The 15885-nt window shown below is 45.2% G+C and overlaps 1 protein-coding gene across 1 annotated transcript in view; it reads left to right on the top strand.

The window, feature by feature from the left end:
* RELN (reelin) overlaps window positions 1-15885 on the top strand; it is a 699179-nt gene that overhangs the window by 134883 nt on the left and 548411 nt on the right. Inside the window, exon 3 of the mRNA XM_029615599.1 lies at window positions 13950-14085. Coding sequence (XP_029471459.1) covers window positions 13950-14085 — 136 coding nt within the window. The remainder of the gene's footprint in view (window positions 1-13949; window positions 14086-15885) is intronic.

Genomic DNA, 15885 nt, shown 5'->3' with positions numbered 1-15885 from the left:
GGAGTCTAACTTAGCCTTCTAAACTGAGGTGCTCTGCATTTTCTAAATATCAGTCTCTTTGGGTTTTGGTTTTTTTTAACCAGTATTACCAAGCCACACTGTGGATTCAGAAAGACTAACCCCAATGAACTGTTGGTTTCTTGAGAGCTACATTCCTTTAAAAACACTTATTTTATTATAATCTTTCATTTTCAGTGTTACCCTTTGTCTAGACTCTAGACTTGCTGTTTTTAATACAAGGGTCAGGTTACCATTTGAGAAATGAATTCACTTGTACTGCGCTCCAGTTTATTTGTCTCTTAGGAGCTCTTTTTGTGCTAGATTTCTGGTGGGTAAACATATATATTTAATACTCTATCAAAGCACAAATGTTTGCCTGCTGCCATGTCTTCCACTTCCCTCCATCTACTTCACAGCATCCCACAGGAAACGGTTTAACTTCAGGCATATGAAGCAGTTTAAATTATTTAGGATATCTAACAAGGCTTCTTGCATGCCAAGAACAGGATGAAGTGCGTGTATGAGTTTCAAACTCGTTACAAGGCGGAGAAGTGCTGGGGCAAAATGAGTCCAATTAACCAAGAGTTCTAGCCTTTATGCACATCACCGCTGCTAACAGCATGTCCGTTGTACCTACAGTATGGTAATGGCAGTGCTTTTCTCCCTAACACATTCCTCAGCGTTCTGTCCTAACTGTGGAACAGAAAAATGTGCTTCTGTAAGGCTGATACCTTGTTTGATAAGTCAGCAAATCAAGCTTCCACGACATAAGAGGACTCACAGAACCTTAGCCCTGAATGTTCTTTATGATTGTTTCTTTATTTCACAAGGCAAGTACCCCCATTCTTTGCAATCCAATTTCAGATACAGCTTAAAAATGCAGATTACGGTAATTGACCTTCAGGGATGGTGTTATTTTAGAGCGGTGGCTAAATAAATCGAAGGTAAGACGTACAGCAGCCATTGATGGTACTAAATCATAAGGCCTTTCTCTAAACCATCATTTCCTTTGGAGCATTTAGCCACATGCCATTCTGTAAGAAGCACTTAAATGTAAAGCATATGTTCACCCTTAATTATAATGAGCATCCTAAACTTTTACTATATGTTGCCATCCCAATATACAGCACTCCGGTATTGCAGGAACTCCACTGGCTCTCAATCTCTCTGCTAATTCTATTCAAACTTGGTTGCTTAACTTTCAAAGCCTTTTGTTCTGGGACTCCTTCTTATTTGGCCAATTTTTTTGGTTCCTTATGTCCCAGGCCGCTCTCTCCGTTCTTTGCAATATGACTTGGTTCAAGTACATTCTTTTAGAGAGATGGTCAAAGAGGAACTCAGGAAGTGTCCTTTGCTTTTCTTGCCCCCTAGTATTGGAATTCTTTACCACTTACCCTTCATTTAGAAAAGGAATATTCTAAATTCAGAAAGTCACTTAAGACTGTTTTATTTTGACAGGATTATACTTGCTGATGTTTCTGTTGTATATGATTGCTATTTTATGCTGATTTTATTATTGCAGATTATTTTATGTATCACCTTATGTTTTATTGTTAAGGTTTTATTATTGTATTTTGTATTCATTTTAATTTCTTAATATTGTTATTGTTTTATCTTTTAATTGTATATTGCTTTGATTTATGTAAGAAAAGCGATTTATCAAATACAATAACCTAACTAACAAACGTACTACCTGGAGAATCTCAAGCCCATTCCTGTGATGTCAGAATAAATTTGTTAAAAGGTGATATGGGTGAATGTACACACATAGGAGGTAACTTTCAAAGGAGTTATGCGTATAAATGTAACATGCCATCATAGCAATTTTCAATAACCCACTTATGCGGGTAAAGTGCATTTACACGTGTAAAACCTAGTTTTAAGCATGTATATCCTTTTGAAAATTACCCCTACAGTTCTGAATTGCTCTTTTATACATATGGACATTGAGAAGATGAAGAAAAAACCCGAGGTGTCAGGATAGTTTTGCTCATTCTCTGTAACACAACTCTTTGGAGGTATAGGTTTGAATGTCAAAATATAACTCAAACACTTAAGCCTAAATTTTCAAAGGCCTGCGTGCGTAGAAAGTGGGGTAAACGCACGTGGCTGGGCTTTGTGTGCGCCGCCCGCATTTTAAGATGGACCCGGCCGTGCACGTAAACCCCACTATGCGCATAAGTGCTGGGTCCTGAAAAAGGGGCAGGCCGGGGTGCGTGGTCTGGGCAGGGAGGGGCAGGGCGGGACGGAGGCCGGCTGGGACAGCGGCCATTAGCTGCTGTCCCGGGGAAGCGCGTGCCGGCAGCTGGCTGGCTCGTGGAAAATACTTCTGCTCCAGAGAAGCAATAAGTAGAAAAATGTTAAAAATTTTGGCTAGCTAGGTAGGGTTTAGGGGTTGGGGTAGAGAGGAGAAAGGGAAGGAAGGTTAGGCAGGGGGGTAGGGAACTGGAGGAGGCCTGGTTGTGTCACCCCGTGTATTTACGGAAAATTCGGCCCCCCCTGTGCGCACTGACCCAGTATGGCATGTTCTTATAGCATTTACCATACCTGGGAACTCTCCAGGTTTGACCCAGACTCTCTGGGTTTAGAGATCTGACTCCAGATTCAAGAGATTTGGGCACCTAACCTTTATTTACTGAATTGAGTTTATTACCCACTTTTCTGAATAAGAAATTCACTCACGTGGATTTTAAAATCTAGCGTGCACCTTTTAAAATCGACCCCTTATTTTCTTTAAATCCTTACAATAATCATTCACTAAAACTTCATTTTCTCTCTCTTTCCCTTTTTTTTTTCTTTTTACTGAAGCATGTGCCCAAATATTTAAACGGCTTTTAAGGATGGATGCCTCCACTTGGATGACATCAATCATTTTGTATATAAATTCAGCTATTCACTATCCTATGGAGACATTTTACACTCTGTGAAAGTATATGGAAGACTATATTATTCCACTAAGTATAACCGATGTATAATACAGTTAGCACAATGCTTTGAGAAAAATATAGGTATCATATTAATTTGGATCGAAAGTACCTGCCAGGTATTTCTGATTATAGCTGGAGAATTATTTTAGAATATTGCCATTGGTAGTGCACATGAGTGAGTGCTGAGGATTCCTTATTCACAGTTTCTTGTATACAACAAGAATTGCTAGCCATTATGAGGGTGATGAATAAAACTGTTTTGTTGTTGCTGTGATGTACAAAATATTGAGTGATTGTTGTAGCAGTTTCTGTAGTGACTCATTAAATGGAGGACCTTACTGGCTTGTGAAAGAATTTATTCACAGATTTTATAAGAATACTTAACGTTTCCCCAAATTGTCTGTCAAAGGTAATGCTGTCTAGGTTAAAAACAGCAGTTTGGACTTCACATCAGCTGTAATGTTTAACTACTTTCATGAGCAGGAGGCAAATTCAGTGTGCCAATATAATTTCTGGCTCAAGCTTACAGGATCCCACTGTGAAACGCAATACAAGATGTAAAGGGATGATTGAGTATGGAGTCATAAGTTTCTGAAGCCTTGCATTAGTACAGCAGGTTTGACTTTTAGTATTGTATTGAAACAGCTGCTCTCTAGATAGGCGGTGCTGGACGTCATTGCTTCCCTTTTTTCGAGAATGTCTTACCAGCCTTCAACTTAATGAGAACCAAGTTAAAAAAAAAAAAAAAAAAAGCTATTTAATTGTCTGTTAATTGATAGCCTCCTACTAGGATGGTGAGCGTGAGGAAGTGCATGTTTTCCTGGATGCGAAGTGCTGTCGCCAAATCAAGTGGTTTATGGGGCAAGGCATGTTTTATTTGATGCTACCAAAGGTATTTTTTTTATTTGCAGTAATTAAGGAAGTATGAACATTTTATTTCACCAAGTTGAAGGTTTTTATATTTTTTTTAACTACAATTCAGCAGAAACAGAGCAGTATTAAACTATAGTGGAGGAGTAGCCTAGTGGTTAGAGCAGCAGGCTATAACCCAGGGAAACCAGCATTTAAATCCTACTGTTGCTCCTTGTGATTTTAGTCAAGTCACTTTATTCTATATTGTCTCAGGTACAAAATTAGGTATCCCTGTGGGGATAGGAAAATGCCTATAGTACCTGAATGTAATCTGCTTTGATATACATTTTGAAATGCCAAAAAGCAGAATATAAAAATCTAAATAAATAAAAATACAGATGAATCATCTGTACCTGTGACTGTCAAGAGTATAGTATTCATCTAATTTACAAGCTGCATTCTGATTCATTGTAGTCCATTGCCCCAAAAGTCAAACATTACAGGTTATGGACTACACATACGGTATGCTTTTGGCAAAAGTAAGGCAAACAAAATTTACAGAAAGCCTACAAATCAGTCTTACTGCACAATTTTGAAATAGTGCATTTTTGTCTCAGGGTTTATTTTCTAGCAACTTCAGTAAGGAAGACAAAAAATCTACAGAAAAAAAGTGTTGCAAGATTTTTGTCCAAACACATTCAATTTTAAGAACTGGGGAAAAGTCCCACAGTACTTTTTGTACAAGATTTTGCTTGGCTGATTATTTTTGTGGATTTCCTTTTCCTTTCCAGAATTTGAAGAAATAAAATATTGGGCAAAAGAAGTAGTATTTAAATATTTTGCAAAAAAATTAACTTGCAGAACTTTTTATTCACTTTGGGCTGGATTTTAAAATGGTTACGCGTGCTAGGCCTATTTTAAAAAGGCCCGGCGACTCACGTAAAGCCCCAGGACGCGTGTAAGTCCCAGGGCTTTACTATAGGGGCGGGGGTGTGGGCGGGGCATGGGTGGTTTGGGGGCGGGGTTAGAGGCTCCAGGCACAGTGGCCATTTGCCGCTGTGCTTGGGATCGCACGCTGGCAGTCAGCCGGAGTGCGCAACTTGCGCCTGCCAAATTTTTGGGGAGGGTTAGAGTAGGGCTAGGGGGAGGAAAGGTTAGGGGAAGGGTTGGGAAGATCAGGTTAGGGGGAAAGGAAGTTCCCTTCCAGGCCGCTCCAATTTCGGAGCGGCCTGGGAGGGAACAGGGAAAGACAGCGCTGCTCGGCGCGCAAGGTGCATAACTGTGCACCCCCTTGCGCATGCCGAACCCCCGATTTTATAACATGCACGCGCATGTTATAAAATCGGGTGTACATATGCGCGCGCCGGGTAGCGAGCGCACATGTAGGCCACGCACACTTCTTTTAAAATCTACCCCTTTATTTTTGCCTACTTTTGTCTATAGGCTTTTGATATAGGATGCCTTGCCACACCTTTGCTACCCTAGTTTTAAAGACATTGGATCAGGCTGGGCCAGGCCAGACCAACCCAAAGTCTCACTTCATCCGATGGTGTACAGTTCTGCAGCTGCTTTCCCAAACCTCTTCCTCACTCCTCTGGGCCAGCAGCAGAAGCAGCATTTAATTGCATAATCTCGCAGCTCACACCATGAGACTAACTATGCAGTAGCAGGAGATGTCATATGAATCAAATGCTGCTCCTGCTATTGGCCCATGGGAGTGAAGACGATGTCTGGAAGGGGTAATTATCTATAACCGTAGGGCTGGCCATGCTCAGCCCCAGCAGAAGAGACACCTGGATGTATTGGCATGTGAAGAAAGGGGTGTGTGTGTGTGTGTGTGAGAATGAAAATGAACCTGAGAGTATAGCGGGGGCAACTGTAAGGAGGGAAGGAGTGTGAGAAGTAAAATGAGCCTGGGTTTGAGGTGGAACACATCTGAAGGGAGTGAGGGAGGGAATAGTGGTGAGAAGGGAAAAGAACCTGAAACTAGGGGTAAGAGCATCTGAAGCGAGGTAAGGTTGAGAGGGGAAAAGAACCCAAAGTAGGGGTGAGAGCATCTTGGGGGAGGGTGAGAAGGGAGAAGATCTTGGGCAGGGGAGGGGGAGCATATGGATGGAGGGAGGTAGAAGTGGGGAAGAGCCTTTGGAGAGAGAGAGAGAGGATGAAAGCATCAGGAGAGAGGGAGTCAGAAGGGGAGAAGAATCTCTGGAGAGATTGGGTGATAATGGAGAAAAGCCTCTAGAGGGAGGGGGTGAGAAGGCAGGGGGAAGAAGAACCTCTTGTGGAAGGGAGGTGAGAAGGGGGTAAACCTTTGAACAGAGGGGCTGAGGAGGAGGAAAAGCCTTTGGAGGGAGGGGTGAAAGGAGGAGAAACTTTTGAAGAAAGGGAAGGAGTGAGAAGGAAAGAAAGCTGAGGGAGGGAGAGGTGAGAAGAGGAGTAGAGTGTTAGTGAGAAGATGGGAGGGAGGTTTGGTGAGATGGTGTGGACCTGGAGTGGCAGTCAAAGGAGACAGGGTATTGTAGAGGGGCTGAGAGACAGAGGAAAGGTACAGGGGGTGAAATATGAAAACAGGTCTGTGAAAGAGGTAAGAGACAGAAGAAAGAGTTTGGATCATGCTAGTAGGGGATGAGGGACAGAGAAGGAACTAGGGCTGGTGAAGGAATGAGAGTCAGAGGAAAGTAGATGAGATCTGGGGACAGGGTGAATTGCTAGGGTAGAAATTAGGACTAAGAAGTGGATGAAAGACAAAGAGGGAATAGGAGGCTGGGGAAGGAGTGAGAGACTGGGGGAATGGGAGGACTGGGGAGAGGGTGAGAGTGGAAGACGGAGGCTGGTAGATAAATGAGAGATGAAAAAGAGACTGAGGATTGGAGGGTGAGAGAAAGGAAGAATGAGAGTTCAAATGTAGCTATGAATAGATAGAGGCAAAGAAGAGAGAAATGGAGAAAAAAGATGAAAAGGAAAGATCAGTGACAGAGAGAGATGTAGAGTACGAAGGGAAGAAAACAGGAGGAGAGAGAAGAAATAGAAAATGGAAAGGATACCTGGAAATGACTTTAGAAGATCAACAAGTGGAAAGCAGAAAAGAAAGTCTGAAACCAATCCAATTAAAAAACTAAATGCTAAGGGCCAGATTTTAAAAGCTCTACACACGTAAATCCAGTGGATTTATGCACATAGAGGGGGTTACTTGCGCCGGCTCTATAGCCCCGGGACATGTATAAGTCCCAGGGCATCAAAAAAGGGGCAGTCCGGGGGCGAGGTGGGGGTGGGGCCAGAAGCCTCCAGCACAGTGGCCATTTGCCACTGTGCCGGGGGATCATGTGCCGGCAGGCTGCCGGCGTGCGCAACCTGTGCCTGCCCGGAGGCAGGCGCAGAAAGTAAAATACAATTTGGGGGGGGCTTTAGGATAGGGCTGGGGGGGATAGGTTAGGGGAAGGAATGGGAAGTTAGATTAGGGGGAAGGGAACGGAGAAAGGCCGCAGGCGTCGGCACATGCAAGATGCACTAATGTGCACCCCCTTGCACGCGCTGACTCCTGATTTTATAACATGCATGTGCGTGTCTCCCCCTTCCTGTGCTAGACTGGGGCCTAACTTTGAGAGCACACTGTATCAGCTCCTTCTCCCTCAAAAATAAAAAATACACCTCCACACTCTAACTAAGGCTATTCCCCCCCTTGTGCCTAAAAGGACTTCTGATTCCAGATAAACTCTGGGGGAAGTGCTGTATTGAATGACATATCCCTTTGCAGTGTATTTTTGATTCAAAATATAGCTGGTTAAGTGGCTGCAAAAAGAAAACAAAACTGCTAACTCATGTGCGATGTTACAACATCTTTAATGGTTTGACTCCCTGATTATCCTCCTATCACTTAAATGGATCCAAAAAGCAGTTTTATTACAAATGTTTACCATTCTGAGTTGAATTAATAACAGAAGGACTAGGGGGCACTCCATGAAGTTAGCAAGTAGCACATTTAAAACTAATCTTACCTGTCCAACAGAAAGTTCTCTGTCCAAATAGGCAATGCTGAATCTACCCATTACCCTCTGTCCCAAAGTGTCCCACAAGGCTCCTCCCTGTCTTCCACCCTATTTAATACCTACCTTACCCCCCCTCTGCCAGCTTCTATCAGACCTTGGCCTCAAATTCTACCTATATGCCGATGACATCCAAATCATTATTCCTGTCCATGACTCTATCTCTGATTCCCTTAAGCTTTGGGACACAAGCCTTGTGTCCATTAACACCCTACTCACAAACCTCCACCTTGCCTTAAACACCACCAAAACGGAACTGCTCCTCATATCCCAACACCAAACCCCTAAACTCTCTATTGCTAATGATCCTGCATTCAATGCCATCTCCGCTTAACCATTTGTAAGAGACCTTGGGGTCCTCATTGACCAGCAACTGAACCTAAAGAAATACATCAATACAATCCTCAAGGAGGGATTCTTCAAGCTCAATGTTCTAAAAAAAAACTAAAACCCTTACTCCACACCCATGAATTCTGTACTGTCATCCAGGCCACACTCTCATCTAAAATGGATTACTGCAACTCCCTCTTCCTAGAGCTCCCCTACTCCACCATAAAGCCGCTTCAAATGCTCCAGAATGTGGTAACAAGGACCATCACAAATGCCTCTAAATCAGCCCACATCACTCCTATCCTTAAAGACCTCCATTGGCTCCCTATCCCCTCACGCATCCTCTATAAAACCCTCACCATTATTCATAAATCCATATACAGACACAACTCTAATTGGCTTGACGAACCTCTTTGCCTCACATGCTCTAACCGCCCCACCAGAGCAAACAATAAAGGAACCCTCCACGTGCCATTACTCAAAAAGGCACACCTTTCCTCCACAAGGGACCGCTCCATCTCCATGGCTGGTCCCACGCGATGGAACTCACTACCCACAAATCTGTGACTTGAGCCTTGTACTATCAAATTCAAAAAGAAGTTAAAGACCTGGCTCGTTAAGCAAGCTTACCCAGAGTAGATTCTCCCTCCATTAACCTTATGCTGTATCTCCGATGTATATAGTTTGTGTTATTGCTGCTTGTTAGTTTTATTATATTACTTGTTGCTCTGTTTTTGTTACCACTCGGCCTTTTTCTCCTTTGTCCCTTCCCCAGTACCTGTTTTATGTATTTTCCACCTTTAGTTCGGATGTAAACCGGTTTGATGTAACCACGAATGCCGGTATAGAAAAAGTATTAAATAAATAAATAAAATAATCTGAGAAAATTCTTTTTCATTCAACGCACAATTAAGCTCTGGAATTTGTTGCCAGAGGATGTGGTTAGTACAGTTAGTGTAGCTGGGTTTAAAAAAGGTTTGAATAAGTTCTTGGAGAAGTCCATTAACTGCTATTAATGAAATTGACTTAGGGATAGATTTTTAAAGTTCTGCGTGGGCGTAGATTTGTTCGCGCAACCCAGCACGAACAAATCTACGCCCAATTTTATAACATGCGCGGCTGCCACGCGCATGTTATAAAATCCAGGGTCGGCACGCGCAGGGGGTGCACAATTGTGCAACCTGCGCGCGCCGAGCAGCCTGCCTCCGTTCCCTCTGAGGCTGCTCCGAAATTGAAGTGGCCTTGGAGGGAACATTTTTCCACCCCCCCCCACCTTCCCCTCCCTTCCCCGCCCTAACTAAATCCCCCCTACCTTTGTTAAGAAAGTTACGCCTGCCTGAGGCAGGTGTAACTTGCGCGCACTGGCGGGCTGTCGGTGCGCCATTCCCCGACCCCGGGGCTGGTTCGGAGGCCTCGGCCACGCCCATGGAACGCCCCTGGGCTGGGGCCACGCCCATGGTCCCACCCCCGGAACGCCCCCAAATGCTGCGCCGCCCCCGACACGCCCCCCCAAGCAAAGCCCCGGGACTTACGCGCGTCCCGAGGGCTTTGTGCGCGCCGGCGGTCTATGCAACATAGGCGCGCCGGCGCGCAAGTCCCCTGCGCGCGTAAATCCAGCTGGATTTACGCACGCGGGTCTTTTAAAATCTGCCCCTTAGGGTATAGCCACTAGGGATGTGAATCGTTTTCCATATCGTCTTAACGATAGAAATCGTGTGGCAGGAGAAGAAAATCGTGTTTGGCACGATTATTTCATTGAAAAATCGTTAAAAATCGTTTTTTCCGATTAGTGCGCACTAACTCGAGTTAGTGCGCACTAACTCAAAATGATACAAATAGACACTTTCCAGGTCACTGAAGGTCAGTTAGGAATGAATATGTGTTCCTATTGGCTGGCAGCCCTCTTATCTATTGATGTTACCAAGGTTTCCACTGAGGTGATGGTTGGGGGGATGGGAAATGGAACTGGAAACTCATGAACACCAACAGAAAATGAAACAAAGTGTTCACACTTCCCAGGTCAGTAAAGGTCACTTAGGAATGAATATGTATTCCTATTGGCTGGCTGTGCTCTTATCTATTGATGTTACCAAGGTTACCACTGAGGTAATGGTTGGGGGGATGTGAAATGGAAACAGTTGGAAGCTTGACATGTGATGATCAGCACTCACGTGACTAGAACTTCTTTGTTTATTATTTTTGTTAGCAGGCACCTGAAATGCTAGTGCATGTTGAATTTGCCAATCACTGTGCATTTTAGAAAGGTGGTCCTGGCTGGAACTGTACACAGTTCAAATATATGTAATTGATTGTTGGTAAGTGTATTTTTTAAGTAGCCACACTGGCACAAGTATGTTTACTTTTCCTCCTACTTAACTCACTAGCTCAGCTTTGTAAGAAGGGCTTCTCTGCTTGAGTGAGGGTCAGGCAGCTCCCCCCTGTCTGTGAAGCCAGCCTCTCACTAGTAATGCAGGGAGGGAGCTGTCTCAGACTTCACCATCCTCCTCCCCCCCCCCCCTCACCCACACACCATTCACTAGCTGGGACATGGGGGAAGTCAGGAGTGAGGGTCAGGCAGCTCCCCCCTGTCTGTGAAGCCAGCCTCTCACTAGTAATGCAGGGAGGGAGCTGTCTCAGACTTCACCATCCTCCCCCCCCCCTCACCCACACACCATTCACTAGCTGGGACATGGGGGAAGTCAGGAGTGAGGGTCAGGCAGCTCCCCCCTGTCTGTGAAGCCAGCCTCTCACTAGTAATGCAGGGAGGGAGCTGTCTCAGACTTCACCATCCTCCCCCCCCCCTCACCCACACACCATTCACTAGCTGGGACATGGGGGAAGTCAGGAGTGAGGGTCAGGCAGCTCCCCCCTGTCTGTGAAGCCAGCCTCTCACTAGTAATGCAGGGAGGGAGCTGTCTCAGACTTCACCATCCTCCCCCCCCCCCCTCACCCACACACCATTCACTAGCTGGGACATGGGGGAAGTCAGGAGTGAGGGTCAGGCAGCTCCCCCCTGTCTGTGAAGCCAGCCTCTCACTAGTAATGCAGGGAGGGAGCTGTCTCAGACTTCACCATCCTCCCCCCCCCTCACCCACACACCATTCACTAGCTGGGACATGGGGGAAGTCAGGAGTGAGGGTCAGGCAGCTCCCCCCTGTCTGTGAAGCCAGCCTCTCACTAGTAATGCAGGGAGGGAGCTGTCTCAGACTTCACCATCCTCCCCCCCCCCCTCACCCACACACCATTCACTAGCTGGGACATGGGGGAAGTCAGGAGTGAGGGTCAGGCAGCTTCCCCCTGTCTGTGAAGCCAGCCTCTCACTAGTAATGCAGGGAGGGAGCTGTCTCAGACTTCACCATCCTCCCCCCCCCCTCACCCACACACCATTCCCTAGCTGGGACATGGGGGAAGTCAGGAGTGAGGGTCAGGCAGCTCCCCCCTGTCTGTGAAGCCAGCCTCTCACTAGTAATGCAGGGAGGGAGCTGTCTCAGACTTCACCATCCTCCCCCCCCCCCTCACCCACACACCATTCACTAGCTGGGACATGGGGGAAGTCAGGAGTGAGGGTCAGGCAGCTCCCCCCTGTCTGTGAAGCCAGCCTCTCACTAGTAATGCAGGGAGGGAGCTGTCTCAGACTTCACCATCCTCCTCCCCCCCCCCCTCACCCACACACCATTCACTAGCTGGGACATGGGGGAAGTCAGGAGTGAGGGTCAGGCAGCTCCCCCCTGTCTGTGAAGCCAGCCTCTCACTAGTAATGCAGGGAGGGAGCTGTCTCAGACTTCACCATCCTCCCCCCCCCCCTCACCCACACACCATTCACTAGCTGGGACATGGGGGAAGTCAGGAGTGAGGGTCAGGCAGCTCCCCCCTGTCTGTGAAGCCAGCCTCTCACTAGTAATGCAGGGAGGGAGCTGTCTCAGACTTCACCATCCTCCTCCCCCCCCCCACCTCACCCACACACCATTCACTAGCTGGGACATGGGGGAAGTCAGGAGTGAGGGTCAGGCAGCTCCCCCCTGTCTGTGAAGCCAGCCTCTCACTAGTAATGCAGGGAGGGAGCTGTCTCAGACTTCACCATCCTCCCCCCCCCCCTCACCCACACACCATTCACTAGCTGGGACATGGGGGAAGTCAGGAGTGAGGGTCAGGCAGCTCCCCCCTGTCTGTGAAGCCAGCCTCTCACTAGTAATGCAGGGAGGGAGCTGTCTCAGACTTCACCATCCTCCCCCCCCCCCCCCCCCCTCACCCACACACCATTCACTAGCTGGGACATGGGGGAAGTCAGGAGTGAGGGTCAGGCAGCTCCCCCCTGTCTGTGAAGCCAGCCTCTCACTAGTAATGCAGGGAGGGAGCTGTCTCAGACTTCACCATCCTCCTCCCCCCCCCCCCCTCACCCACACACCATTCACTAGCTGGGACATGGGGGAAGTCAGGAGTGAGGGTCAGGCAGCTCCCCCCTGTCTGTGAAGCCAGCCTCTCACTAGTAATGCAGGGAGGGAGCTGTCTCAGACTTCACCATCCTCCCCCCCCCCTCACCCACACACCATTCACTAGCTGGGACATGGGGGAAGTCAGGAGTGAGGGTCAGGCAGCTCCCCCCTGTCTGTGAAGCCAGCCTCTCACTAGTAATGCAGGGAGGGAGCTGTCTCAGACTGGTATCAGGGTTAGGGCACTGTGTGCAGGAAGATCACAACACTCCTGGTATTAATAGGGATAGGGCACTGTAAGAGATGACTGTAGTAGATTGAATAAAGATCTGATGTTTCTGCTCTCCTCACACCAAACAAAAACAACACACAAGCAGAGAAGCCCTTCTTACAAAGCTGAGCTAGTGAGTTAAGTAGGAGGAAAAGTAAACATACTTGTGCCAGAGTGGCTACTTAAAAAATACACTTACCAACAATCAATTACATATATTTGAACTGTGTACAGTTCCAGCCAGGACCACCTTTCTAAAATGCACAGTGATTGGCAAATTCAACATGCACTAGCATTTCAGGTGCCTGCTAACTAAAATAATAAACAAACAAGTTCTAGTCACGTGAGTGCTGATCATTACATTACTTTTTTTGTCAAGCTTCCAACTGTTTCCATTTCACATCCCCCCAACCATTACCTCAGTGTTAGCCTTGGTAACATCAATAGATAAGAGCACAGCCAGCCAATAGGAATACATACATACATATTAATTCCTAAGTGACCTTTACTGACCTGGGAAGTGTGAACACTTTGTTTCATTTTCTGTTGGTGTTCGTTAGTTTCCAGTTCCATTTCCCATCCCCCCAACCATCACCTCAGTGGTAACCTTGGTAACATCAATAGATAAGAGGGCAGCCAGCCAATAGGAACACATATTCATTCCTAACTGACCTTCAGTGACCTGGAAAGTGTTTATTTGTATCATTTTCAGTTAGTGCGCACTAAATCGAGTTAGTGCGCACTAACGGGGAGTTAGTGCGCACTAACTCGAGTTAGTGCGCACTAACACGATTTAACGATTTTTAACGATAAATCGTTAGAATTTCTATTGTATCGTGTTCTATAACGATTTAAGACGATATAAACATTATCGGACGATAATTTTAATCGTTGAAAAACGATTCACATCCCTAATAGCCACTGTTATTACTGGCATCAGCAGCATGGGATCTGCTTAGTGTTTGGGTACTTGCAGGTTCTTGTGGCCTGGTTTGGCCACTATTGGAAACAGGATGCTGGGCTTGATGGACCCTTGGTCTGACCCAGTATGACAATTTCTTATGTTCTTATGTATTATTTATTTATTTATTTCCAGGCATCATGTCGGACCACCAGTTTGGAAATCAGTTTATGTGCAGTGTCGTTGCCTCCCATGTGAGTCATCTCCCAACAACTAATCTGAGCTTTGTTTGGATTGCTCCACCTGCAGGGACAGGCTGTGTGAATTTCATGTAAGTACAGAAAGCCATAATTATATGAACTAATATTTTTATATATTTTTCTTTATTTTTTGCTGACTCAGAATTCTGAAAAAACGAAAACACTTTTGTCCTTGTAGGTTTAAATAGCTGCTGTATAAAATAAGTGTGAAATATATTTTATTTCATATTAATATGGGTATGAACCTTCAGTTTAAATGCAAGAGGTATTTCTTTACTTATTTTAGAACACACTTGCTTGTTATAGAATGATGCACTAGAATTGTGCTTGCACTGTATACTTAGCTAGGTTTTAAAAGTTATAGTAGTGAGATAAGGTCAGTTTTAGTATCAGCTATTGACAAGATCAATAGCAAACAAATAGATAATGTACATTTACAAGAGACTTTTCTTATTGACCTGATAGCTACACTTTTCATGACCAATTGTTATAAAAAAAAAAAAATTGGAATAATGCTCAGCAAGATAATTAGTTTATTGCTAAGATCATACATGTAGGCCAGTCCAGTGGCTCCGTGGCAGTGCCGTACACTGCCTTGTGGAGGACCTAGATTAGGTTGCTGGGCCAGGACTCTACTCTTTACACCAGCCGGGGCTGGAAATGCTGCAGAAGCAACATTCATAGTGTATGGGGTGTATGGGCATCGCTCACTGGTGTCCAGGCTTAGAGTTCTTGTTACTGTATTCCAGAGGGAGCCGTCGTCCATGGCCCCTGATAAGAGCTGTCCCTGTATTGGCTGTGGGCTAAGTAAGTTGGGAGGAGGATATAAAAACAGGTAGAGAATCCTGGTTAGTTGAGAATGAAAACTCATGGGGTCATAGCCCAACTGAGGCTGTATTCTGATTAAGCAGAGGAGCAGGAGGGAACTGCCAGGCCAAAAAAATACCCCCCAATAATATACATGCCACCCACAGAAGGGATTAGCCTAATTTATGGGATAAAATACCGAATCAAGCAAGTGATTATCTACTTTACCTATTAATTAGCCTACATTACTTGCAGAACTTTTGTCATGTTTGATTTTTGTTTTTTGTTTTTAGTAGCTGGCACATTATAACATGATGTATTTGTTTACATCGTACTGTGTTTCAGCAGAAGATAAGGTAGCATCACTCAACCCATCTTGGTATTCCGTGAGTCACTGACAGTCTGAAAGATTACAGATTTGTTTCTATGTTGTCTACTAAAAGCCCACATTCCAATTCAGCGGCCAGCTTTTTTGGTTACATTAAATCACTAGGAAAAACAAAATCACATTACATTACAGTAGGAAATCAGTGTATTTCAGCCTTGATAAATTTTCATGTAAGCTGTAACCCTATTATAAATTCCACACTCTGGTTCCAAAAAAAAGGGAAAAGCCGCAAATCAAACATTTGTAGCAATATAGTATAGTCCTTTAACTTCACTTAATAATCCTGCATACCAGAAACAGGAACGTTTACAAAATAGCCAAATCACATTTTAGTCTAACTGCTGTGTTCACATCCCATGAACTAATCTCCTCATTAAAGTTAATTTACAGAAAACTGTGGGGGTGGGCCCGATGGTTTTGCGGTAAGTGCTATGGTCTGGGATGCAGGAGATCAAGATTCAGTTCCGTGGCTTGGTCAGGGCTGGAAATACTACAGCTATGGAATTTATAGCCTCAGGAATGAGGGAGCCCTCAACCGTTTGCGCAATGGCAACACCTAGTGGCCATACCTGAGGAGAAGAAAGAAACTTCCCGGTCAAAAAATAAAGAAAATTACAGATGTACTTGAATGTGGAATTAATATAGCTCTGTTTAAATAATAGTCTCCTCTGTACGG

Source organism: Rhinatrema bivittatum, chromosome 9 (genome assembly GCF_901001135.1).
Source record: "Rhinatrema bivittatum chromosome 9, aRhiBiv1.1, whole genome shotgun sequence".
Classification (NCBI taxonomy): Eukaryota; Metazoa; Chordata; class Amphibia; order Gymnophiona; family Rhinatrematidae; genus Rhinatrema; species Rhinatrema bivittatum.
This window is presented reverse-complemented; position numbering and strand designations above follow the sequence as displayed.